The sequence below is a fragment of the Chanodichthys erythropterus genome, chromosome 16 (genome assembly GCF_024489055.1).
Source record: "Chanodichthys erythropterus isolate Z2021 chromosome 16, ASM2448905v1, whole genome shotgun sequence".
NCBI classification, from domain to species: Eukaryota; Metazoa; Chordata; class Actinopteri; order Cypriniformes; family Xenocyprididae; genus Chanodichthys; species Chanodichthys erythropterus.
This window is the reverse complement of record NC_090236.1, coordinates 9,680,342-9,707,500: the sequence shown is the minus strand read 5'-3', so window position 1 is coordinate 9,707,500 and position 27,159 is coordinate 9,680,342. Positions and strand designations below refer to the sequence as shown.

General features: G+C 36.2%; 2 protein-coding genes across 5 annotated transcripts in view; both read left to right on the top strand.

Annotated features, from left to right (window-relative positions):
• The window catches only part of cul1a (cullin 1a), a 16,457-nt gene extending 3,562 nt beyond the window's left edge, over positions 1–12,895 (top strand). For 3 of the 4 annotated variants that reach the window (XM_067362586.1, XM_067362584.1, XM_067362585.1), the window contains exons 4-22: positions 929–1,099; positions 1,199–1,258; positions 2,504–2,594; positions 4,149–4,312; positions 4,954–5,116; positions 5,201–5,331; positions 5,671–5,778; positions 6,671–6,777; positions 6,860–6,908; positions 6,997–7,128; positions 8,681–8,798; positions 8,878–8,954; positions 9,043–9,174; positions 9,755–9,847; positions 9,952–9,999; positions 10,286–10,368; positions 10,502–10,607; positions 11,991–12,104; positions 12,194–12,895. In XM_067362586.1, the coding sequence (XP_067218687.1) occupies positions 929–1,099; positions 1,199–1,258; positions 2,504–2,594; positions 4,149–4,312; positions 4,954–5,116; positions 5,201–5,331; positions 5,671–5,778; positions 6,671–6,777; positions 6,860–6,908; positions 6,997–7,128; positions 8,681–8,798; positions 8,878–8,954; positions 9,043–9,174; positions 9,755–9,847; positions 9,952–9,999; positions 10,286–10,368; positions 10,502–10,607; positions 11,991–12,104; positions 12,194–12,274 (2,028 nt within the window). In that variant the 3' untranslated portion in view covers positions 12,275–12,895. The remainder of the gene's footprint in view (positions 1–928; positions 1,100–1,198; positions 1,259–2,503; positions 2,595–4,148; positions 4,313–4,953; positions 5,117–5,200; positions 5,332–5,670; positions 5,779–6,670; positions 6,778–6,859; positions 6,909–6,996; positions 7,129–8,680; positions 8,799–8,877; positions 8,955–9,042; positions 9,175–9,754; positions 9,848–9,951; positions 10,000–10,285; positions 10,369–10,501; positions 10,608–11,990; positions 12,105–12,193) is intronic. The other variant, XM_067362587.1, reaches the window with a different exon arrangement.
• Positions 12,896–14,784: 1,889 nt separating this feature from the next.
• On the top strand, positions 14,785–27,151 carry mcm6l (MCM6 minichromosome maintenance deficient 6, like). The gene is made up of 17 exons (XM_067362588.1): positions 14,785–14,889; positions 14,967–15,113; positions 15,572–15,682; positions 15,922–16,171; positions 17,469–17,634; positions 17,822–17,967; positions 21,492–21,642; positions 22,129–22,270; positions 22,379–22,520; positions 23,305–23,412; positions 23,506–23,661; positions 24,283–24,411; positions 24,620–24,781; positions 25,659–25,763; positions 26,105–26,279; positions 26,711–26,850; positions 26,955–27,151. The coding sequence occupies exons 1-17, from the start codon at positions 14,795–14,797 to the stop codon at positions 27,075–27,077; spliced, it is 2,448 nt and encodes an 815-aa protein (XP_067218689.1). The 5' UTR covers positions 14,785–14,794; the 3' UTR covers positions 27,078–27,151.
• The last annotated feature ends 8 nt before the right edge of the window (positions 27,152–27,159 follow it).

Genomic DNA, 27,159 nt, shown 5'->3' with positions numbered 1-27,159 from the left:
TCAGAATTGTGGCCATTGAAAATGCTGAGTGGCTAGTAACTTTGGAAAAACACTAGCATCAGTGGCTGGTGAGCAAAAAAGTCAATGTCAAGCCTTGGTAGTCTATATAGTAGAGCTTTTGTAATATTAAATGGTACTTCACAAAAGTAATCAATTCTAATTGGTTTGCATTGAGAAAGAATGTTAGTATTTTATAGACTGTCAACATTTTGCTAACACTTTACAATAAAGTTTCATTAGTTAAGTTTAATTAACTACAGTAGTTTAATTAGCACGATCTATCGATGAACGATGCTTTCGCAGCCTTTATTAATCTTAATGTTATTTCGACATTTTATTGTACATTTTTAACTTAAGTGAAATTCACAGCATTTAGCCCAAAAGATTCAGTTATGGTACTATTCACTGGACAGGTGTGTTCAAAACAGCTATTTTATGACCAAAGTAAGTCTAAATGAATATTATTCAGATTTATTTAATAAAAGTTGTCTATAAAAAGCCTACAAATCTAAAAAATTCTAAAAATAAAAATAAATAAAAAAAAATAATAAAATAATAAGAACCATAAACATTGTATTAAATCAAAATCGAATGAACTGCTGTTGATGATGTATGATTCTATAAAACTGTTTGTGTGTTCTCACTCACTTTCAAGCAGAGAGACTGTACGTCTCATTTCTGCTCACCTTCAGCACAAATGGACTTCAGAGTTCTTTAAAACATTTGCAGTAGAATTGCAGCAGATAGACATAAGTGCCGATATGTGCTGATGCTTTCCAAATATCGTGCAGCCCTAAACCAGTCCAGCTGAGGCAGGGGGAGGGGGAGCAATCAAACTCTGGTTTGAACAGACATTCGAACCAAGCGTGAAAGCAGTCTTAAACTTAAACTTCCAGTAAATATGTATTTATTTGACTGTTGCCCTCAGGATGGAGAGGATCTGATGGACGAGAGCGTTCTGAAGTTCTACACACAGCAGTGGGAGGATTACAGGTTTTCCAGTAAAGTGCTCAATGGGATCTGTGCTTATCTCAACCGCCATTGGGTGCGCCGGGAGTGTGACGAGGGCCGGAAAGGGATCTATGAAATCTACTCTGTGAGTTTCTTGCTTTTCTTCTGCATTACAGCACAATTTCAATCTATTTGATGTCATGTCATTATATGTATGTCATGTGAATGTTTTGTGTGTGTGTGGGTGTTTTTCCAGCTTGCTCTGGTGACGTGGAGGGAATGTTTGTTTCGGCCTCTGAATAAGCAGGTAATATTGGAAACGGGAAACACGTCATAGTAGGAAAAGTGCTTAATTCTAATAAATGTATTTGGTAACACTTTACAGTAAGGTTCATTAGTTAACATGAACTAATAATGTACTTATAGAGCATTTATTAATCTTTGTTAATGCTAATTGAAACATTTACTAATACATTATTAAAATCTTGTTAAGTAAGTAATCTAGCCTTTACTGGATACGGTAATTATAACTGTAGTTTAATTACTGTTAGGTGATGTTAATCTAATGTCTTAAAGGGTTAGTTCACCCAAAAATGAAAATAATGTCATTTATTACTCGCCTTCATGCCGTTCCACACCCGTAAGACCTTTAGTCATCTTCAGAACACAAATTAAGATATTTTTGTTGAAATCCGATGACTCAGTGAAAGCACTGACATTTCCTCTCTCAAGACCTATAAATGTACTAAAAACATATTTAAATCAGTTCATGTGAGAACAGTGGCTCAATATTAATATTATAAAGCGACGAGAATATTTTTGGTGCGCCAAAAAAACAAAATAACCACTTATTTAGTGATCGCCGATTTCAAAACACTGCTTCAGGAAGCTTTGGAGTGTTATGAATCTTTTGTGTCAAATCATGATTTGGATCATGTGTCAAACTGCCAACAGCTAAAATTACGTGACGTTGGCGCCGCAAACCACTGATTCGACACAAAAGATTCATAACGCTCCAAAGCTTATTGAAGCAGTGTTTTGAAATCGGCCATCACTATATGAGACGTTGTTTTTATTTTTTAATTTTTTTTTTGGTGCACAAAAAAATATTGTCGCTTTATAATATTAACATTGAACCACTGTACTCGCATAAACTAATTTTATATATGTTTTTAGTACATTTATAGGTCTTGAGAGAGGAAATGTCATTGCTGGCTATGCAGGCCTCACTGAGCCGTCGGATTTCATCAAAAATATCTTAATTTGTTTTCTGAAGATGAATGAAGGTCTTACGGGTGTGGAATGGCATGAGGGTGAGTAATAAATGACATTATTTTCAGTTTTGGGTGAACTAACCCTTTAACATTAGTTAATGCACTGTGAACTAACATGAACAATGAACAACTGTATTTTCATTAACTAACATTAACGAAGATTAGTAAAAACAGTAACAAATGTATTGCTCATGGTTAGTTCATGTTAGTTCATACATTAACTAATGAACCTTATTGTAAAGGGTTACCATGTATTTTTTTGGTACCTTTGTTCCTAGGTCACAAATGCAGTATTGAAGCTGATAGAGAAGGAGAGGAATGGAGAAACCATCAACACTAGACTCATCAGTGGAGTGGTCCAGTCCTATGGTGCGGCATCGTTTTTACATTAGGGCTGCAACTAATGATTATTTGTGACACGTGCTGGCAAAATGAATCACAATTTTCAAAATTGGGTTATTTTTTATTAAAAATATATTATTTTATAAAATTATATACATTTTTATTTTAACCTTCAAAAATGAATAAGCTACACCTGTTTGAAGTAGATAGTCAGCAAAGTCAGTTCTGAGATAAATCGAGTTAAAGTTTTACCTTCAAAATCCCTGATAATGGCACCAATTTGGCACACTCCAAGTCAAAACCCATATCTATAGGAAAAATATATATTCAGCTTCTTTCCATGATACCACAATTGTTTGATAACATTAATAAAACAGACTATATGTTAAGACCTACTATACTGCACAGATCTAATAATGTTACACGTCAATAGTTTTTTTTTTTCCCCAACAGTTATCGCTCAGCGTGAGTAAGATCATTTTGTTTACATCAGCATGAGTTTGAAAATCACATTTCATTGGTTCAGACCCAAAACATAATTTTTTATGGACAAAGGAAGGGTACTCCTCTCAGAAAATGTACAAATAAAGAGCATCTATTTAGAGCATTGGGATCGCTAGACAAGGGCTTAATTAACACATTTTTTGTGAAAAAAAAAATTAAATTCGACCAAAATTGACATTTTTAACTTGGTTTGCCTTTAGCTTGAAATTAGCCGTCCACATTCCAACTCATTTTACCAATACGGGTCACATTAATTATACATTAAAAATTACATTCTAAACCCCAAAACAAATGATTGCTTATCATTTTAAAGCAGAAATTAAAACAACAATTAAAAATAAACAAACACAAAAGAACAGAATGTTAACTTGTATGAGGTATGAGGGAAAACCTCACATTCACTCAACTTAACATAGTAATTATAATACAATAATGGGCTATAGCAACAATAGTGCTTTTACTGCTCTCATAAATATGATTACTTGTGTTATGCTTAATTTCTAAAAAAAAAAAAAAAGCTACTTTTTAGCTACATGTATTTTAGTCAGAGTTATTGTGCTCCTATTCTACTGCGCTCCGTCTGTTTGATGCGCATGTGCCCACCAGCAACTGTTCTTTGAAGTGTGTGAAAGTTAGCAAGATGCTGCTTGTAAGAATATGCAAAATGGAAATACTCGTAGGACTTTCTAACATTTAAAGATAAAGATATAACCATAGAAGGTAAGCTATGTGCTGAGGAAAACACGTGTCAGAGGCATTAAACGGCTCACGCATCTGTCAGAGCATGACTGGAAAAGATGCAGCTCACTCTGTGTCCTCCACTAATTCTCTATATGCGTTTTTGGTCCATAGAAAGGGGTTATTCACTACTGTGACTGGCTGATGGTTTCCTGGGCACAACGCACAGAATAATCAATAATCAAATTAATTCAAATGTTGATTTTCATTATTGATGATAATCAGTTTTGTTTAGTTATTGCAGCCCTAGTTTACATCATGATGGATTTCATTGCTTGTTTGTTTGAGTCTGTGATAAAGGATGTTTAGAATCAGTGTTGTTCTTTCTGTCTCTCACAGTGGAGTTGGGTCTCAATGAGGATGACGCCTTCGCTAAAGGTCCGACTCTGTCTGTCTACAAGGAATACTTTGAGACACAGTTCCTGGCCGACACCGAACGGTTTTACACGAGGGAAAGCACCGAGTTCCTGCAACAGAATCCTGTTACTGAGTACATGAAGAAGGTGAGGCATAAGTATCTTGACTTTTTTTTTTAAGTAGGGCCGGACAGTATATTCAGAATATTTGCAATTATTTTGTTGTGAAACTGATTTTAAGATGCTTTTATTTGGCAAGTACCAGTGGGTTAGATTTGGACCCCTTCCATCTTGTGACTTGTTGCATTATGATTTTTAAATTATATTTTTGATAAGATATCAGATAGTTCAGAAAGTCCAGTTCTTAAATTTTTTTTTTTTTTTGCACAAATGTAAATATTACTAAATATTACCGTTTACTATTATGTATTAATACTTGTATATAAATATCAATAAATAGAATTCTTCCTTGTTTGTTTAATTTAAACACGTTATTTTAACAAGATTTTTTTTTACAGTATTTTAATATGCAACTTTTTAATCTGCTCTAAAGCATTTTTTTATTATTATTAGTGTTAAAAACGGATACAAAACTGATTTGGTAAAAAAAAGATTTTTTTTTTTTGTAATATTGTATATGTGTAGAGTTTATTTTTTAATATTTTTTTAATATATATTTTATTTTATTCTTTTCTTCCTTCAAAAAGTTAAACTGTTTATTATACTTTGTTTGGCTGTATTGTCCAGTCTTAGAGTGAAGCTGAAGTGTTGAGCTGTATGTGTTGTAGGCCGAGGCTCGTTTGCTGGAGGAGCAGAGGAGGGTGCAGGTCTACCTCCACGAGAGCACACAGGACGAGCTGGCCAGGAAGTGTGAGCAGGTTCTCATTGAGAAACACCTGGAGATCTTCCACACGGAGTTCCAGAATCTTCTGGACGCAGACAAAAATGAAGGTATGAACCATAGTGAAAACTGAATGTACACGAGTCCTTCAAATTAAAATTCTCAACCGTTATTTATTCTTTCTCTCTGTGTAGATCTTGGTCGCATGTACAATCTTGTGTCACGGATCACAGATGGATTGGGAGAATTGAAGAAACTTTTGGAAACGCACATTTATAATCAAGGCTTGGCAGCCATCGAGAAATGTGGGGAGGCTGCTCTCAATGTGAGTCTGAATGTGCATCGCCATCTTTGTTTGCAGTGTACATCATGCCATCTGATGCTGAGATCATCATGAGTTCACCATCATGGGTTTTTAACACAAAAAAATCTTAATAACAAATGAAGATCCACTGCTATGCTCTGGTAGTCGACTCCTTTTATCTAAAGCAAATCTTACATTTTTAGTTGCACTTTTATAATATTTTAACTTGTTACTCAGCATGAAAATAGCCAAGGAAACTGGCATGATTTTAAAACACCAACCAACCATCATGTTTTAGACCTGATGTTTCTGACAAGTCAACTGCTGTGAATTTTTTTTTTTTTTATTATTTTCTTATAGGACCCCAAAATGTACGTCCAGACTATTTTGGATGTCCACAAGAAGTACAATGCCTTGGTGATGTCAGCATTCAACAATGATGCTGGTTTTGTGGCTGCTCTTGACAAGGTATTACCATACTGTCTTATATTGACTAATATTGATGCGGGTCCTAAAACTTTTGACTGATCATAAACTTTTTTTCCAGTGATATTCCTCTGAACTTTTCTCTTTTGTAATGTCTCTCAGCCATCTCTCTTTCTACACTTTTTCTTCAAATCTCTTGCTCACCCATCATGAGTGGACACGCCCCCTACTGCTGATTGGCTACAAGTGTGTTGTGCTGCTTGGTCCTATTCACTTTAAACAGCATTTCACAGAAATCACTTACTATCTTTAAGAAATCTTTAAGAAAGCATCTGATCAAAGCAATATGGATATGTCTGCAAGACCTCAGGAATCAGCATTCCACTCAGTCACGTTTATTCACATAGCACTTTATACAACAGATCGCTTTAAAGCAAACAGCTTTACAGTATTAAACATGAAAAAACTGTCAGTGTTGCTTTCAGTTAGAATGACAACTTTCTACTATAAAGCAACTCTCCAGTGTGTTCATGTATTCACTTGTATCTCACCTCAACCGACCGAAGAAATGAATCAGAGAAGATTTCCATGTCAAAGAAGGCAAAGCCTCAGAACCACACTCATCTATTACAATAATTGCCTTGGACCAGTGGTAGTTCAAAGGTGTTTACCAGCAAGTTCGCTTTAGCAAGCTGTTTCAAACTCCAAACGAACTTAGTTGTGGCCTCATACCTGTTCGTTCTTCGAGTTTGCTTGAAGTATATCAGTGCCTTAAATGGTTGAATCTTACAAAACTAACCCATCCATGTGAAAGAAGAATGGAATAATAAATGAACATTTTGCATATAGAAACGAAGCTTGTATTTAGCACTACATGTTGGTAATAGCTTTTGGATATTGAAAGCATTCAAGCATGTATTTTCTCTGTGTTCAGGCTTGTGGGCGCTTCATCAATAATAATGCTGTTACCAAGATGGTTCAGTCCTCCAGCAAATCTCCTGAACTACTGGCTAGATACTGCGACTCTCTGCTCAAGAAGAGGTGCGTTTTTAGTTGTCTCTCTGTTGTAAATGAGTTTACATCCTTGTGCTGGATCTAATCAAACCTCTGTCTGATATTGCAGCTCCAAAAACCCAGAGGAGGCAGAACTTGAAGACACTCTGAATCAAGTGGTCCGTTTTATGTTATCAGATGATTTCTGATTGCCAAAACATTCTCCATATTTGTTTTGTCTGTATTGATCTTTTTTCTCATTTGTAGATGGTGGTGTTCAAGTACATTGAGGACAAGGACGTGTTCCAGAAGTTCTATGCGAAGATGCTGGCCAAGCGTCTGGTGCATCAGAACAGTGCCAGTGATGACGCAGAAGCCAGCATGATCTCCAAACTAAAGGTGCAAGAGTTTTTCCACCGCTTATGATAATACAAACAGTTAAAATGATCTGTAAAGCTTAAAGGGTTCACCCAAAAATGAAAACTCTTGTCATTTATTACTCACCCTCATGTCGTTCTACACCCATAAAACTTTCATTCATCTTTGGAACACAAATGAAGATCTTTTAAATGAAATCTTTTTTTAACAAAACTACCACTTTCAAGCCCCAGAAAGGTAGTAAAGACATCATAAAAACAATCCATGTGACTACAGTGGTTTAACCTCAATTTTATGAAGCGCTTTGTGGAAAAAAAACAAACAAAAACATAATTTACCACTTTTTACAAAATAAAGTGGTAGGTTGCGCAGGCTGTCAGTGGAGGTACAGAATTTGCTCAGATTTCATTAAAAAGATCTTCATTTGTGTTCCGAAGATGAACTAAAGTCTTACGGGTTTGGAACGACATGAGGGTGATTAATTACAGAATTTTAATTTTTTTTTTGGTGAACTAACCTTTAAATTTCCTAAAATCAGCACCAGATGCAATATTGTATTATTGCTGTTTGTTTTATAGCATCTCAGATTTTAAACTTCAGTTGCAAAACTGCAAAATAGAGTTGGAATAATTTCCGTGAATTATTCATTGAAACTGTCTTTCAATTTCATTGTCTGATTCCACAATTCATGTGTCATCAGAAGTGTTCACTTAAGTCCATGTGCTGCATTTACATAATTTAAATTTAGTAAAATTATGTAGGTAAATACTGCCCATTTATTATTAGCCTATATATTGTTATATTACTGAACACTGAAAATGATTAAATATCATTCTTGTTCATTTAGTAAAAATTTTGTATAAAACAGGTTTTGATTATGTATTTGATTAGATTTTTTTGGACTACATTTTCCAATAATTTTTTTACATTTATGCATTTGGTGGATGCTTTTATCCAAAGCAGTGTTATTTTACTATTATATTTTTTTTTTCTTTTAGTATTTTGTTGTTATATTATTATTTTTAAATAATAGCTTTTATTTTCATATTAACATTTCTTATTGTATTTTTAGTTTAGTTTTGGAACTTTTTTTTTTAAATATTATTTTAATTTTCTATTTAGCTTTAATTTATTAAGTTTTAGTAATTTATTTCAGTTGGTGGTTTTATGCTTTATTTCAGCATCGTTTCAATTAACAAAAACAGTTTGAATAGTTTTAGTGTTAGTTAACAATACCAACTCTCATCCAAACTGACTTAAGCCCTAGTGGTGTCATTGCGCTTTTAAGGCCCGGTTTTACAGACAGGGCTTAGACTAGGCCTTTGTTCAATTAGGACATTTAAGTGTCTTTGAACGTACTTTAGAAAAAAAACATTAATGATGTGCAAAAAAAACAATGGTACTGACATATTTTAAGAATCATCAGTACAAGTTGCTTTAAGTTAAAACAGCTCAAACAAGTATTTTAGTCTAGGACTAGCTTAAACCAGGGGTTAATGTTCTTGTAGTTTAGTTCACTGCATATGCCATCATCAGTGTCAGTGTCTAACACAGTTTGGTTTGTCATGTTTAGCAAGCGTGTGGCTTTGAATACACATCAAAACTCCAGCGGATGTTCCAGGACATCGGAGTCAGCAAAGACCTCAACGAACAGTTCAAGAAGCACCTCACAAGCTCCGAGCCTTTAGACTGTAAGGATGAGCTTCTCTCTGCTCTGCTCCGGTATCAAATACTGTCATTTGTGGTTATGAATGTTTTGTTGTTTTCTAGTGGACTTCAGCATCCAGGTCTTGAGCTCGGGTTCATGGCCCTTCCAGCAGTCCTGCACTTTTGCTCTGCCGTCTGAGGTAAAAATACAATCGTTTGTATGTAAATGAATTGGTTTTGGTCTTTTCATGGTTTTTCTAAATCCATTATCTGTCTTTTCTGACGCAGTTGGAGAGGAGCTACCAAAGGTTCACAGCCTTCTATGCCAGCAGACACAGCGGCCGCAAGCTCACCTGGCTTTACCACCTGTCCAAAGGAGAACTGGTCACCAACTGCTTCAAAAACCGTTACACCTTACAGGTACAACACGATATGTCACTTGAAAGCCTCATACACTACCATTCAAAAGTTTGGGTTGGTTGTTTGTGCTTTTGAAAGAAGTCTCTTTTGCTCACCAAGGTGCATTTATTTGTTCAAAAATACAGTAAAAACAGTCATACAGTGAATTATTATTAAAATTAGAATTATTTTTTTTTTTTTTGAATGTTTTAATGCAAAGTTTAATTTTCAGCATCATTACTCCTGTCTTCAGTGTCACATGATCCTTCAGAAATCATTCTAATATGCTGATTTGCTGCTTAAGAAACATTTATTATTATCAATGTTGAAACAATTGCTTAATATTTTTCTGGAAACCATGGATTCTTTGATTAATAGAAAGTTCAAAAAAGCATTTATTTCTTTCATATAATTTCTTTAAAAAAAAAAAAAACATTAAAACTGTACTAACATAACAGAGTTGTGTTTCTGTTGTTTTGTGGAATAGTGGAAATTGGTTCATCTGGTTCAATTAAATTGTATTTAAATAACCCAATTTTTTGGATAATTTATTTAAATGGTGCATGATTATTCATTAGACTGTTTGTGTGTGTCCATGCAGGCATCTACGTTCCAGATGGCCATTCTACTGCAGTATAACACAGAAGACATTTATACAGTCCAGCAGCTGACTGACAGCACGCAGATCAAAATAGTAAGTAAACAAAAGAGGACTTGGTACAGTAAACCTAAAACCAAATCTAGATAATAGTCAGGTTTTTTTTACATGGTGCACTAACAGCTTTTTTTATATTTTAGGACATATTGGTGCAGGTTTTGCAAATATTATTGAAATCCAAGTTGCTGGTAAGCAATTTTTGGAGTTGATTCAAAAAAGCAATTAGATGCTTGCAAAGTTATCATGAAATCACAATTGGGCCCTTTCCTTTTTTTTTCCCTTTAATTTAAACGGACACTTTTTAAATAATTTTCATTGGACTTTCTGATGGAAGACAAAAAGCTCAAAAGCTTAAATTCACATGTAAAATGGGTTGTGAATGCCATTTCATGATGACTTAAGCACAAGCTAATATTTATGATAGTAGTATATTTGCAGATGTTTTCAATTGTAATAATCACTGTGTCTATACAGGTTTTAGAGGACGAGAATGCAAACGTTGATGAAGTGGAATTCAAACCCGACACCCTCATAAAACTCTTCCTGGGCTATAAAAAGTAGGTCCTCTCATCTTTCAAACAACAGCTAGGAATCTATAATTAGTGTTTTACATTTTGTGCTTTTAAAATCATGCAGAGTTAAAGCTAAATGCATTTGTGAATATTGATGGCTGATGCTTTTTCTCCCCAGTAAAAAACTGCGAGTGAACATTAATGTACCAATGAAGACTGAGCAGAAACAGGAACAGGAAACAACCCATAAAAACATCGAGGAGGACAGGAAACTCTTGATTCAGGTATCCATGTTTTCCACACTGCTTAAGTACATTACTGTTCAAAAGTTTAGGGTTGTTCAGGCCAGTAGATCACACATTTACATTCATCATACTGCCAAAACATTCAATGGCTGCACCTAAATAAAAAAAGTAAATAAATAAACAGTGCTTTAAGTTTACAGTGCTTGTGAAAACTGTATTACTGTATGAAGAAAATATACACGGATACCTATTAAAGCTACAGAAGTTCAGTTAAGAGCAGGGAGGTTCTGGCGGTACCACTTTTCGCGTAGCTTAGCATAGTTCATTGAATCTGATTAGACCATTAGCATTGCGCTTAAAAATGACCAAAGAGTTTTGATATTTTTCCTATTTAAAACTTGACTCTTCTGTAGTTACATCGTGTACTAAGACCGGCGGAAAATGAAAAGTTGCGATTTTCTAGGCTGATATGTCTAGGAACTATACTCTCATTCCAGCGTATTAATCAAGGAACTTTGCTGCCGTTCCATGGCTGCAGCAGTGCAATGATATTACGCAGCGTCTCTCACAAACGTCTCCATGGTTGCAAGGCACGTTCCCTGTGCAAGCAGGGGCTCACGGGCGCTGCGTAATATCATTGCACTGCTGCAGCCATGGAACGGCAGCAAAGTTCCTTGATTATTACGCCTGAATGAGAGTATAGTTACTAGCCATATCAGCCTAGAAAATCACAACTTTTTATTTTCCGTCGGTCTTAGTACACAATTTAACTACAGAAGAGTCAAGTTTTAAATAGGAAAAATATCAAAACTCTTTGGTAATTTTTAAGCGCGATTCTAACGGTCTAATCAGATTCAATGAACTATGCTAAGCTATGCTAAAAGTGGTACCGCCAAAACCGGAGATCGGCTGAATGTATTTGAAAACGGTAAAACTCAACTGTTTAACTCTAGGGGAGTTGGAAAATTAGCCTATTTTCAAAAAAAGTGGAGTGTTCCTTTAACTGTTTACGTTCACTCAAGACTGTTTGTGGATACTCATCAAGATGGAAATTTTATGTATTTGCTCAAGACGACGTAAAAGAGAACTCAATTCAGTACTCACATATGCTGTCTGAGAGGCGGCTTTCTGTGTGCGCACAGAAACAATCTGTCACAGCGTACTACATTAAGTTCTCTATCGCAGCGTTTTGCACATGAATGGCTTACAAGATAAGACTGAAAAAGATGTGAAAATTATAAATTCGATCGGTGATTGCGAGACAAAAAGGTCAAAACTGAGTGCATTGCATTGTGGGATACAGAATCACACATTTTGACAATTGTAGTAGGTCTTTTAGTAGATTTTCTGGATATTCCAAAAGTGTACTGCAAAAAAAGTCAGAAACACATGCTAAGTTTAGATGTGTGCCTCTTTGTGCAGGCGGCCATAGTGAGAATCATGAAGATGAGGAAGGTTCTGAAGCATCAGCAGCTTCTGGCAGAGGTTCTGAACCAGCTCTCATCACGGTTCAAACCCAGAGTCCCCGTCATCAAGGTCAGTTATTCCTCTTCTACAGATCTAGTCTGGTTATCACTAATGTGTATCATACTCATACTTGCTTTGGTTCGTCTTATCTTTCGCAGAAGTGCATTGACATTCTCATAGAGAAGGAATATCTGGAGCGGGTGGATGGAGAGAAGGACACCTACAGCTACTTGGCCTAAACATTTCTTCACTCCTCCATGTCTTTACTGTCTGTCTCTCTCACTCTCACTTTTTTTTAAGTTGTCTCTCGGAAATAAATATCATTCCTCTTGATGTTCGGCCTGTGTTGATGGGAATGTGAGAGTTTAAAAAGGAAAAGGACTAACAGAAGAGGAGTGTGTATGTGCACCAGTGAATATTAATGTGCGAGAGATAGACTTTACTGTTGCCCTGCATACGGACAGACTGCATTCGAGATGTACATACAAACAGAGACCTCGAGCTTTAATCTCGCAAAATAAAACATTGCCGGTTTTAAAAACCCAATCAGAAATAAACCCTACACATTAAGCATGCTATTGCCTATCAGCGTTTAAATGAAGAAAAAAATGAACAAAGATACAGTGAAATCTTAGCAAATAGGGGCTTCAGAAATGTTTTAAGAGAAGAAAGGAAATCATTTAGGAAAAAGGTGCAATTTTAGCTGCACATCCCGAGGAGGAACGAGTTGGACAGGTTTGTAGACGTGTACTCTGCATTGTTACCTGCTACCTGAAAAACCATTTGTATAGTGTGGTTCACTTTTTTAAATGTGTGTTAAATAAAAGAATTAAAAGTTTCTGTATGTATTTCTGATGCTGTGGAATCACTGCGTGAAGCAAATAAGACAATGTTCTGATTATTCATAAATTATGGATGTTTCATTTTCCTTTCCTTATGGCCTGAAACTAAAGTAGGTGTTAAATGTTGATCTTCAACATCAAACCACATGTTATATTTCTATTAATATTGAATGAGGGTTGTCATTTTTGATTGCAGTGGCTACAGTTTAATGTTATTTCAAGCTTAAAAAAAAAAAAAAAGAAGCACAGTATATATAATGCATTTAATGTTTTGAGAAGAATACCAATGAAGATGAGCCAAATGTTTTTTTTCTCTTAGTTAACTGAAAATATATTTTTACTACAATGTATTTAATATGAACTAAATATATTGCCAAAATTATGATGTTAATGTATGCTTTTAATATACTTTAGAAATGGTGGGATACAGTAAATTTGGTGTTGTAGCTACGTTTTATGTTCGATAATAGTTTACCTGACAAACCTTATGAAATTATCACAACAAAACATTGGAATGGAACAGCAAAATAGCAATACGTCAACGAATCATTTTTTGAGTCAGAAATTTTTAGTGAATCATGTTTAAACCTGTTTAAATGATTCCTTAAGCTTCAACTCATTTGTCTTTCAGCAGCACGTTTGCTGGCAAATAATTTTTTTTTTTTAAGGGGAGCAAAAAAAGAGTCACAGAAGTTAGAAAAATGGGTAAAATGCACTATTATATATTCTTAAACTTTATCCTACCAATTAATTGAGTTAACTGGAGACTCGCTCTGACGAATCAGTGAGTTAACTCGTTCGCAAATAAATCGTTCAGTGAAATGTGTAAACTAACGATTCTTCACGAATTGGACGTTTTTTTGATTTCTTCTGTTAAAAATGACGAACGAAATGTTTTTATGAAGCTTCGTAGAGAAAAAAAGTAAAGTAAAAGTTATGGAAGTTACAGATAAGTAGGCCTATAGAGGGTATGCGCGTGACGTCACCGTCGACCGTTACAACTGCGGTCACGAGTGGCAAAAGACTGAGCGGCAGCATTGGTTTTCAGCGTGAATGCCGCGAAAAACACACAAAACATTTTAAACAACGGGAAAGAGCTTTGTGATTGACTGTACAAATAGCTTTGACACAAAACCTGAGGTATATATTTAAACACTACTGCAGGAAGCAACAGAAAAAGAAGCAAATGGATCACTGCAATTCAGAAACAGCTGGACTCCAGGCAGAGAAACATGGATTTGCAGTTATCATTTTGTGTCAAATTGTTAGATTTTGAGGTAAAATCATATTGTATTGTTATATATTATGTTGATAACTCATCAATTAAATATTTTCCATCTTATATTCTGCATAACTGGGTGTTTTTAAATAAACACTGACAAAAACTATCTACTATGTTTTAGGGCTGGACAATATGACGATGTATATTACGAGGATTTAAACCTACCTATAGTATATTGTAAAATATTCACAGGCAGATTTACTGTATTTCCCCGGCGTTGAAATCAGGCACATAAAATGAAATGTCAGGAAACACGATTCCTGGCTGCATGTCAATATCCATGGATTAGGTTTATTTGACAAGTTGTAAGGAACACTTTCGAGCCCAACCTTTATTTTAATTCGTTAGTTTTCCTCGCTTTATCTTCTATTAAATCCAGTCGTAGCAGGTTCTTTTGCCACTCAGTCCAGCTGAGGGAGCGCGTTTTGGCGGGAAAGTGACGTCGATGCATATTTAGGCTAATGTATTCTGAAACCGACTAACGCCCCCTGTAGGAGGACAGATGTCTGTACTACAGAGGATATTCGCTATGAATATCCATGCATGGCACGTCGTTTAGTCGACGTCATGGCGCATGTATATGATTGGGCGGCTCATTACCTGGTACAGGTGTGTGTCAGCTGAGCGCGTGCCTGATGGAGCCCGGACCTGAAGCTGCGCCCGCGGGCGTGCAAGTGCGCGATGAGCTGTCCGAGAAGTGTCAGAAGTTATTTCTGGAGTTCTTGGAAGAGTGAGTGCAGTTGGTTGCAGTACTTTTATATGAAGAGCTAAATGAACTTAACTTATAAAATATGTCTGATTGATCAGGTTTCAGGATAAAAACGGCGATGCTTTGTACCTGTCTGACGCGCAAGAGCTGATCAGACCTGAGAGAAACACGCTGACCGTGAGCTTCAGTAACATCGAGCACTACAACCAGCAGCTCGCCACCACCATTCAGGAGGAATATTACAGGTGAACAGCAACAACAGCTGTCTTATTACAATATTATTTATCCACAAAAACCATTGATATGCAAATTAGACATTCATTAGATAGGCCTATGCAAAAATACATGCATTCAATTATTTAGAACTTTAACCCTATACAAAAAATAATGTGGCAGTACCATGTGACAGTGATGTCAGATATTACCATATATAAGCACTTATTGTCTCATACCATGGTATAATCATGGTAGTACATGATGGTACTTTTTGAGTGCAGACTGCCTTATCCATTCTTAATTTCATATATTTAAAATTTCTTTGGTTGGTTGGGAATATCTGCAAATGTTTGCCCATGTTTATTTAAATCAAATATATAAAAACTTTTCTGTGTTACAGAGAATGGTAATTTGTTGAATGAATAAGTCATAATTTTACAGCATTTTATATTACGTTCACATTATCTGTCTTAATGTGTTTTTTCAGGGTTTACCCGTTTCTCTGCAGAGCAGTTCGCCACTTTGCCCGAGATCATGGAAATATTCCACCATCCAAAGAGTTTTATGTGGCTTTTTCAGAATTTCCATCTAGGCAAAAGTAAGTATTTCTCTTTTGTCGGATTTGAACTTTTAAATAAATGTCATGCTTAGTTCCATATATTTCTATCATTTGCATCTTTTTTATTTCAATTAAATTTTACACCCTCTTAAATTTTTGACCCTTACAGTAATATAGCAAAATATACATCTGTATGTTCTGTAAATCGCTTCTGTTATGATTGGCTTACTTCTTTGCATGTGACATGAGTAACATCACTTGCTCTGTTTTCCTTCCAGGATCCGTGAGCTCTCCACCGCCCGCATCGGCACTCTGTTACGCATCAGTGGTCAGGTGGTGCGAACCCACCCCGTGCATCCAGAGCTGGTCAGCGGCACCTTTCTCTGTCTGGACTGTCAGTCTGTCATCAAAGATGTGGAGCAGCAGTTCAAATACACACAGCCGACTATCTGCAAGAACCCTGTGTGTGCCAACCGCCGCCGCTTCATGCTCGACACAAACAAGTCACGCTTTGTTGACTTCCAGAAAGTAAGAATATACAACTTTTACAATTTTGCAGTTGCAGCTTCTAAACTTTCAGCAAACAACCAACATAAAAGAATGAGAACTTTTAGTTAATTATAAAGCTTAAGTTAGCAGTTTTTAATGGCTGTTTTCTTTGAAGCAAATCCAGCAGAATGCCATGTTTTATAAGTCTCAATTTTACATTTTTCTTAAGTGATGCTGCTGATATTGTTTTTTATTTTACAGGAAACAAAGCATATGGTCCCACTTTATATTAAGTGGCCTTAACTACTATGTACTTAAATCAAAAAATAAAATAAGTACAATGTACTTATTGGGTTCATATTGAATTGCAAAACACTTTTTCTGCTATTGAAGTGGATACGGGTAAGGTTAGGGACAGGTTTGGTGGTATGGGTAGGTTTAAGGGTAGGGGTAAGGTGTAAGGGATGGATCAACAGTGTATAATAAATGTACTTGCAGAAATTAATTACAGCTGTAATTACATGCAGGTGTTTTTAAAATATAAGTAAAATGTAAAAACATGTATGTACACAATAAGTGCATTGTATCAAATGATTAATTTAAGTGTAACTACATAGTAGTTAAGGCCACTTAATATAAAGTGGGACCAAGCATATTTGCATGCATGAAGTTATTTTGCTAAATTATGAGGGTGCATGATTTATTAAAAAAAAAAAAAAAGTGCACAGATAAATCATTTATAAAAAAAAACCAAGAATGTCCATTTTGATTTCATGGTGATTTTTTTTTTTTAAATAGTTTAAATATTTTGTTAATCAACTTTTAGAAAATCTAAAAAAAATGTATACAACTGAGTTGCTGATCACAAAAAAGTCAATATCACTTTTAAATACAAATTTAAATGCTATATGCACATTTGTGCTTGTGCAAATTCTGAATAGTTGTATTAACTCTTTCCCCTGCCTTTTTAAAAGCAGAGTGTCTGTCATTCTGATATATTGCATGTTTAGATATTCATACAACAAAATATTCTGGGGGCTATGAAGATTTTGTGAAAAAATGATCAAAAATTCTGGAGCTGGCAACTTTTTTTTTTTTTTTCAAAAACGCTGGTGGGAAGGAGTTAAATGGTTAAGTTTAATTTTCTAGACATTCTCATATGCCATATTTGCAAGTCCTCGTTAGCCTTTTCACCTGTAAATTTATGTATAATTTGTCAGTGTAAATACTGAATGGTACATTATAATCTTCATTGATTATCTATTTGTTCTAAATGGGCTGGTGTGCTACCCTTGATATATGGGAAGTTTGTCCTGAACCTGTTTGACTTCTTCAGGTGCGCATCCAGGAGACGCAGGCAGAGCTGCCGAGAGGCTCCATTCCCCGCAGTGTGGAGGTGATTCTGAGGGCGGAGGCCGTGGAAACCGCACAAGCAGGAGATCGCTGTGACTTCACCGGCACACTGATTGTTGTGCCTGATGTGTCTGCCATGGCACTTGCTGGTTCTGTTCTATTTTTCTATTATTGCAATACAGATTTTATAAAATGTATAGAGTATGTCTAAAATTGATTGGTTTGTCTTTACTGTATGAAAAAATGAAAAAACAAAACAAAGGGAAGCCATTTGCCCACATGTACATTTGTTTATTATTTTCAGTCATATTGGAATATTTCTTCTCATCTTTCTAGGAACGCGAGCAGAAACCAGCAGCAGGGTGACGGGGAAGGAGGGCTTTGAGGCTGATGGCATTCAGGGGCTGAAGGCTTTGGGAGTCAGAGAACTCTCCTACAGACTGGCCTTCCTGGCTAACCATGTGGCCCCAACAAATCCACGGGTAAGAGCCGTTTATCACTGCACAAATTGTAGCAGATATGCATTCCTTTGTATACATCGATGAACCAAAACATTATGACCACCTGCCTAATATGAATGGGTCCTGTGGTATCTGGCACAAAGACGTTAGCAGCAGATCCTTCAAGTCCTGTAGATTGTGAGGTGGAGATGCTGTGGATTGAACATGCTGGTCCAGCATCTCACAGATGCTCAGTTGGCTTGAGATCTGGGGAATTTGGAGGTCAGGGCAACACCTCAAACTCTTCATCATGTTCCTCAAACCATGTGTGCAGTGTGACAGGGTGCATTATCCTGCTGAAAGAGGCCACTTCCACCAGGGAACACCATTGTCATGAAGGGGTGTACCTGAATGTGGCACGTGTGAAATTTGCATGTGCATGAATTGCTGGACCCAGGGTTTCCCATTCCAGCAGAACATTGCCCAGAGCATCACACTGAATTGTGTGTTGTAACTCATTCTTCCCATAACCATCATTAAAATTTTGTGTGACTTGTGCCACAATAGACCTTCTGTTGGCTTGGGCCAGACAGGATTTGCCTTCGATGACCCTTGGGTGCCCAACACCCTGTCACCGGTTTGTGGTTTGTCCCTCCTCGGACCACTGGTGGTAAATTCACCACTGCTGACTGGGAGCAATACACAAGCCTTGGCCTTTCAGAGATTCTCTGAACCAGTCGCCTTGCCATAACAATCTAGCCCTTGTCAAAGTCGCCCAGTTATTTATTCCTGCCCATTTCTCCTGTATCCAACATGTTGATTATAAGAGTCAGTTGTCTGCTTACCATCTAATCTACCCAGACCGTAATATGTGGCCTTGTTAGGAAATGATCAACAATATTCTCTTCACCTGTAACTAGTCATAATGTTTTGGCTCATAGTGTATATTGTCTTCACAAAACATTTGCTACCAACTGATTTAAAAAAAAACATGAATTCTGAATTTTGAGGGGGTCATTAACATTATAAATCCCACATTTAGCTTAAATTCAATTTTTTTTTTTTTTCATTTCAAAGTCAAGGGCTTCTAGTAAATTAAGTAAAAATAAAGAAAAATGTAATTCATTAGTCCACAGCAGTCCACCTGCTACAGCCCTAATGTCATTAATTAAAGGTCATTATACAGTGAGGAAAATGAGTATTTGAACACCCTGCTATTTTGCAAGTTCTCCCACTTAGAAATCATGGAGGGGTCTGAAGTTGTCATCGTAGGTGCATGTCCACTGTGAGAGACATAATCTAAAAAAAAAAATCCAGAAATCACAATGTATGATTTTTAAACTATTTATTTGTATGATACAGCTGCAAATAAGTATTTGAACACCTGAGAAAATCAATGTTAATATTTGGTAAAGTAGCCTTTGTTTGCAATTACAGAGGTCAAACGTTTCCTGTAGTTTTTCACCAGGTTTGCACACACTGCAGGAGGGATTTTTGGCCCACTCCTCCACACAGATCTTCTCTAGATCAGTCAGATTTCTGGCCTGTCGCTGAGAAACACGGAGTTTGAGCTCCCTCCAAAGATTCTCTATTGGGTTTAGGTCTGGAGACTGGCTAGGCCATGCCAGGACCTTGATATGCTTCTTACAGAGCCACTCCTTGGTTATCCTGGCTGTGTGCTTCGGATCATTGTTATGTTGGAAGACCCAGCCTCGACCCATCTTCAATGCTCTAACTGAGGGAAGGAGGTTATTCCCCAAAATCTCGCAATACATGGCCCCAGTCATCCTCTTCTTAATGCAGTGCAGTCGCCCTGTCCCATGTGCAGAAAAACACCCCCAAAGCATGATGCTACCACCCCCATGCTTCACAGTAGGGCTGGTGTTCTTGGGATGGTACTCATCATTCTTCCTCCAAACACGTTTAGTGGAATTATGACCAAAAGGTTCTATTTTGGTCTCATCTGACCACATGACTTTCTCCCATGACTCCTTTGGATCATCCAAATGCGCTGGTTTAAGCAGGGGAACCTTCCGTGCCATGCATGATTTCAAACCATGACGTCTTCGTGTATTACCAACAGTAACCTTGGAAACGGTGGTCCCAGCTCTTTTCAGGTCATTGACCAGCTCCTCCCATGTAGTTCTGGGCTGATTTCTCACCTTTCTTAGGATCATTGAGACCCCACGAGGTGGAATCTTACATGGAGCCTCAGTCCGAGGGAGATTGACAGTCATGTTTAGCTTCTTCCATTTTCTAATGATTGCTCCAACAGTGGACCTTTTTTCACCAAGCTGCTTGGCAATTTTCCCGTAGCCCTTTCCAGCCTTGTGGAGGTGTACAATTTTGTCTCTAGTGTCTTTGGACAGCTCTTTGGTCTTGGCCATGTTAGTAGTTGGATTCTTACTGATTGTATGGGATGGACAGGTGTTTTTATGCAGATAACGACTTCAAACAGGTGCATCTAATTTAGGATAATAAATGGAGTGGAGGTGGACATTTTAAAGGCAGACTAACAGGTCTTTGAGGGTCAGAATTCTAGCTGATAGACAGGTGTTCAAATACTTATTTGCAGTTGTATCATATAAATAAATAGTTAAAAAATCATACATTGTGATTTCTGGGTTTTTTTTTATTTTTATTATGTCTCTCACAGTGGACATGCACCTACGATGACAATTTCAGACCCCTCCATGGAGAACTTGCAACATAACAGGGTGTTCAAATACTTATTTTCCTCACTGTATAGTGATGCACAATTTCAACAACTGAAAATGTTCAGTAAAAATAGCTAATAAAATAGATTTTCCAAAATGCAGTGATAGAAACAGTGTCTATTTGTTGCACATAACTTTGATAAGGAGCGTGGACACACTTTACTGTTGCCAAAAAGTATGCTAAAGTAGCAATATGTAAAATTTGGCAAAAATATTAAGAGGCGACTCATTACTGAAGACCTTTTACTAGGACTGGTATAATTTTTCACCTGATAACACGACGATGTTCTACATAAGAGGATTAGGGCCAAGCAATAATACAAAAATAAAACCATCTCAAGATTAAAGTCATTAAATTACGAGAAAAAAGTCTTTAAATTACGAGAACAAATTCGTTAAATTGAGAAAAATGTAGTTAAATTTCAAAAAAAAAGTTGAGATAAAATGTTGAGAATAAAGTCATTAAATTACGAGAAAAAAGTCTTTAAATTATGAGAACAAATTCGTAATTTAACGACTTTTTTCTCATAATTGAATGTTTATTCTCAACATTTTATCTCGACTTTTTTCTCGAAATTTAACAACTTTAATCTCGAGTTTTATTTTTTTATTATTGCTTGGCCCTAATCCTCTTCCGTAATGTTCTGTTACCCAGTTATCCAAAATTATTTACTCAGACTTTATTTTCTGATTTAGGTTTTAGCTAAATTAAAACCACAAATTTATTCTCGCATTTCTTTAACTTTGGCAGCCATATTAATATTTTTGTTGTTTTCTTTAAACCTTCCAGCTACTGTATATCACTTGTCAGTTTTGTGAGAGATTCCATGTTTATTGCAATGTTTTTAGTTTGGAGGGAAGGAGCTTCGTCAGGAGGATCAGACGGCTGAGAGCGTGAAGAACCAGATGACTGTGCAGGAATGGGAGAAAGTGTTTGAGATGAGCCAAGACAAGAATCTCTACCACAACCTCTGCACAAGTCTCTTCCCAACCATTCATGGTGCTTGCCAGTCATTTCAGTCATTGATCAGTGTTGTTCAGTGGTTATAGGTTTTGTATTCACCATAGGTTTTCACCATATTCACATTTTCTGTGAGTGCGAGACTTCTGATTCATTGGCGACTATAGGTAAATAAAGTGCAGTGAACACTAAAACCGGTTGAGCTACAAACCAGAGTTCATGATTACATTATAAATTAAAGTATGATGACAAATACCAGTTTGCATTATCAAGCAGTGTAACAGATTTTTGTACAGCTAAAATAACTGTAAGTGGATGATGGTTACAAATGGCCATACCTACTCTTAAGTTCAAAATAAGGTGAATGGGAGTATTAAGAGGTTGAGGCACTTAGTATCAAGTTAAATTGATTTCCTTGCTCACTTCTACTTCATTTTCAGAGTTATCTCTACTTTCCATGTGTTTTTGTGTTGAACTGCCATCTGCTAGATGGCTTTCTTAATCACTTTTGGCTTTGTTTTTCAGGTAATGATGAAATTAAACGTGGGATTCTGCTGATGTTATTTGGTGGTGTTGCCAAGACGACCATGGAGGGGACGTCTTTACGTGGCGACATCAACGTGTGTATAGTTGGAGACCCGAGTACATCTAAGAGCCAGTTCCTCAAGTAAATATGATGTGTGAGAAACACTTTCTCTGACCGTTTCAACCTAAAATATAGATCATTGGCGTGTCTAATGGCTGGATGGGGATGTATTTGTGTTTTTTCCCTCAGGCATGTGGAGGACTTTGCCCCCAGAGCAGTGTACACCAGTGGTAAAGCCAGCAGTGCCGCTGGTCTGACTGCTGCTGTGGTCAAAGACGAGGAGTCGCATGAGTTTGTCATTGAAGCAGGAGCCCTCATGTTGGCTGATAATGTATATTTGCCCATTTTAAATTAATTCCTATTGTTTATACTTGGAGGATGGCTGGTTTGACCAGTAAGCAACCACCTCTAACATCTTAGCAGAATAGAGCGCTGCAGTGATGACATATTTTTGTTGGCCAACACAGAAATTAGCATAACCCTGGTTCACTCAACAAAAATCCAATAGGATTTTTCCATTTGGCTTTTGGATTATTGCAGAAAATGAGCTCTGTGACCAACAAAAAATGATTCTTACATGTTCATTATGATAATCTTCACAAATTATCACAAATTTCACAACGTAGGCTATATACAAATGACACTATGGTCACATGACTTCAGTGTCACCACCATTAAGCTTCCAAAACTCTTTCAGTCTTTATTTAAAAAGCATTATTCCTGATACTTTGAGTAGTTTAATGAGACGTTTAATGTCCCCAACAACCTCTGTAGTCCCTTTTAGCCAACTTGTGGCTAAAACTTTAACCACTTTTTTCAAGAAGTTATAGTTTAAAAAAATATTCAGGAGTGTATTACTGATGTATTTTATATCATAGTATAAAATCTGTGAAAATATCTTGAGCTTTTATTCAGCACAGACTTTATTTCAGGCATTTGGCTTCAGGATGATTGAACCTGAAGTTATAAAATGCTGATTCATTTCTAGATTTTGGCCTTCAAAAATGCATCATCCCTGCAGCACTCTGTAACAATGATCAGACAACCTCCCAGAAAAAGCTAGCAATCATATTTGTCTTCAGAAAATCTAATACTATTTAATGTCTTGTTTATAGGGGGTTTGTTGTATTGATGAATTTGATAAGATGGACCTTAAGGACCAGGTGGCCATCCATGAAGCCATGGAGCAGCAGACCATCTCCATCACAAAGGCGGGCGTTAAGGTATGCGTTCCTCTGTCGGGCATGTCTATTGTCAAAAAGCATTGTCTGTTTAATCTGTAATCCACCTTATCTAACCCTTTATGTGTGTTCAAGGCCACTCTGAATGCTCGCACATCCATCCTGGCTGCTGCCAACCCCATAGATGGCAGATATAACCGTGCCAAGTCTCTAAAACAGAATGTCAACATGTCAGCACCTATCATGTCCAGATTTGATCTTTTCTTCATACTGGTGGATGAATGCAATGAGGTCAGATGAAATATGTTAGATGTTGTTATATATATATATATATATATATATATATATATATATATATATATATATATATATATATATATATATATATATATATATATATATATATATATATATATATATATATATATATAATATTAAATCTATACTTTTATTGAAAGATTTCTATTTCAAATAAATGCTGTTCTTTTCGTCAAAGAATCATGAAGAAAAGTATCATTGTTTCCACAAAAATATTAAGCAGCACAATTGATTATATAAGAATGAGAAATGTTTCTTGAGCAACAAATGATCATATTAGAATGATTTCTGAAGGATCATGTGACACTGAAGTCTGGAGTAATGATGCTGAAAATTCAGCTTTGATCACAGGAATAAATTATATTTTAAATTGTATTCAAAAAGAAAAGCTATTTTAGTTTTATTTTTCAATATTGCCACAATATTTACTGTATTTTTGATCAAATAAATGCAGCCTTGTTGAGCATAAGAGACTTCTTTTGCAAACATTAAAAAAAAAAATCTTATCGACCCGAAATTTTTGTACAGTACTGTACATGTGTAAAGCACTTCAAAAATGACTTATTTATTTATTTTTTATTTTTTTTCTACCAGGTTACAGACTACGCCATCGCCCGTCGGATTGTAGATCTTCATGCCAGGAACGTTGAGTCTGTAGAAAGAGTTTACAGTACTGATGAAATCCAGAGATACATACTGTTCGCCCGCCAGTTTCAACCAAAGGCAAGACACTATAGTTTATTCAGGTTTCCATTCAGTGAAATCTAGTCCTCCGCTGTAGATCTCAAATAGCTAGACAATCTGAAGAAAGTCATGAGTTTGGAATTACATTAAAATGACTATTTTTGGTTAAACTGTTCCTTTTTAATTGTATTATTTATATTTAATGTTTGAGTAAATGATAGTTCCCCTCATAACCCTGCATCTGTAGATAACCTCAGAGGCTCAGGAGTTCGTGGTGGACCAGTACAAGCGTCTGCGGCAGCGGGATGGAGGAGGAACCACCAAATCAGCCTGGCGAATCACAGTGAGGCAGCTGGAGAGCATGCTGCGTCTGTCTGAGGCCATGGCCAGACTCTACTGCTCAGACGAGGTCTGTCAGGATTTAGACCGTATCATAGTACTGAGATTGCTCTCATTAGAGTCTCAAATTACTTTTAGTGTTACTGGACTAATGGTGCTGCGTTTGATATTATCACAACATTATTTTGAATAGGCTCAAAAGTTATGTTTGCATTAGTGGAATCACATTGGCATGGTTCAATTATATCAATTTATAGCAGTAAATGAAGAGATGTCATATCAATCACAAGTTCAGTGTGGAGTAATGCACCATTGCTTTTCACCCTGTACATACTACCCTTGGGGAGATCTCATTACAAAACATGGTGCTAGTTTTCACTGAGATACTGATGATGTTCACCTCCAGTTTCTAACAGGATGCATAGTCTATATAAAAACTTTCCTACTACTAAAATTTTGAAAACAAAAAAACATTTTTTAACACTTGATGGCTGCTCTGTCAAGTCTTCATCATCAGTTAGGAGCCTGCATGTGCTCTTTGATTCCAATCTTTCTTTTAAAAGCCACATTTCAACCTTTTGTAAAAACAGTGGATGATATCACTGTTTTCTCCACAGCTGATTTATAGTTGAATTCATTCCATAATTGATTAAATTTACAGTTATTGAACTGAACTTAATCAACACTAAACTGATTTTAACTGAATAATGACTGTTTAATATTGTCTTTATAGAACTGCTTTACAGCAGAATTTATTAATTTGCATCACTGAAGTTTCTTTTTTTATCACTGTAAATCTGCTTTGAAATCTGTATTTTATAGAGTGCTATATAAATAAACTTGACTAGACTTGTCAGTGCTTGTCCCATAAAATGATTCTTCATATATCAATATGCATCAGACGCCACTTATGTAGAGTTTGAAATATGTTCTCTTCCTTTGGAAAGGTTCAACCCAAACATGTGAAGGAAGCGTTTAGACTCCTGAATAAGTCCATCATTCGTGTCGACTCACCCGACATCAATTTTGACCAGGAGCAGGATGACAACAATGTGAATGGTGAGATGACTATCTTTTATGCTATTAATTTCCTTTTTGTGATATAGGACCATTTGTCAAATATCTCCAGTATAATGACTCTCTACTCTTAACAGTAAAAAAAAACTGTTTGTTTGCAAATGCCACTTGCTGTTAAATACTTTTTTCCACTCTATTTTTTTTATGAATGTATCACTTCCATCCATTTAACAGTCATTACCTGTTATTTCTTCATGTTCAGCAATGTCATCAATAAAATCTAACAGCAGAGGTCATGCGGTGTAGAAGGAACTTGAATGAAATGACTGATTTCACTTGTGCTTCCACAGATCAAAATGAGCTGTTTGGTAAAGAGACAGAAGGTCAAAATGGAGGTGACGTGAACGGTCATCCGGTGGAGGCCATGGACACTGATGAGCCAGAAAAGCAGGAGAAGCCAGCGATAACCAAACCTGCTATCAGAATGTCATTTGCAGAATACAAGAGAGTCTCCAACCTGCTGGTGCTGCACATGCAAAAGATGGAACAACGCAAGTCCTGATTTTTTTTCCATTACAATAATATCTCAGACAGTGTTCATTTTATTTTCCCATTGCGACTTAGTAGTTGTTTGATGTGCAACAGTCACTGATTATTAAACTGTTTATTTCTCTGATGTCATTACTTATTATTTATTATTATTATTATTATTATTATTATTATTATTATTAACATTAACTGCTATTTAAACCATGAATTACTGTGCAATTCTACTGTGCAATGCAAAAAAGTGACAGAACAACCAACTTTCTCATTTAGCACTCATTTTGGATTAATTAATTTGGATTCATCTCAAAGCATTGAAGACACCAGACTGTGTAGATGTATTGAAAGTGAGCATAAACTGAAGGATGAAATAAGCATGTCTAATCTGTTATATATCTGAATGTGTCATTGATATGACGGAGATTTGTGTTTTTAGTGGATGAGGAGTCCTCTCTGAAGAAAAGTGAACTCATTAACTGGTACCTGAAAGAAATGGAGAGTGAAATTGATTCAGAAGCTGAACTCGTCGCTAAGAAGAACCTCATTGAAAGAGTGCTGTACAGACTCATCCATTATGTCAGTATGCATTATTACTCATTATTACTGTTTTATTAGTCTTCAGCTTGACAAGGCGTTGTTTACTTGAACTGAAGAAGTGTAAAATGCCTCTTTCTTTTAAGGATCATATCATCATAGAGCTGACTAAAACAGGGCTGAAAAAGATCAGTGAGGATGGAGACGAGCCTGTCCTGGAGGAGGATCCGTTCTTGGTGGTGAATCCCAACTATATACTGGAAGACTAGTCAAGCTGGCTTTACCAACCTTGATTATTTTTCCTTATTGATTTGGTACTTGTATAATCTTTAATCATGACTAATGTAACAT

What these genes read in the sequence shown, in the direction of transcription:
- mcm6l (XM_067362588.1), top strand. Translation starts at nt 14,795, where the DNA reads ATGGAGCCCGGACCTGAAGCTGCGCCCGCGGGCGTGCAAGTGCGCGAT. An exon ending in TGGTGGATGAATGCAATGAG is followed by an intron (nt 23,662 to 24,282) that starts GTCAGATGAAAT and finishes TTTTTCTACCAG; the next exon opens with GTTACAGACTACGCCATCGC. An exon ending in GACTCTACTGCTCAGACGAG is followed by an intron (nt 24,782 to 25,658) that starts GTCTGTCAGGAT and finishes TCCTTTGGAAAG; the next exon opens with GTTCAACCCAAACATGTGAA.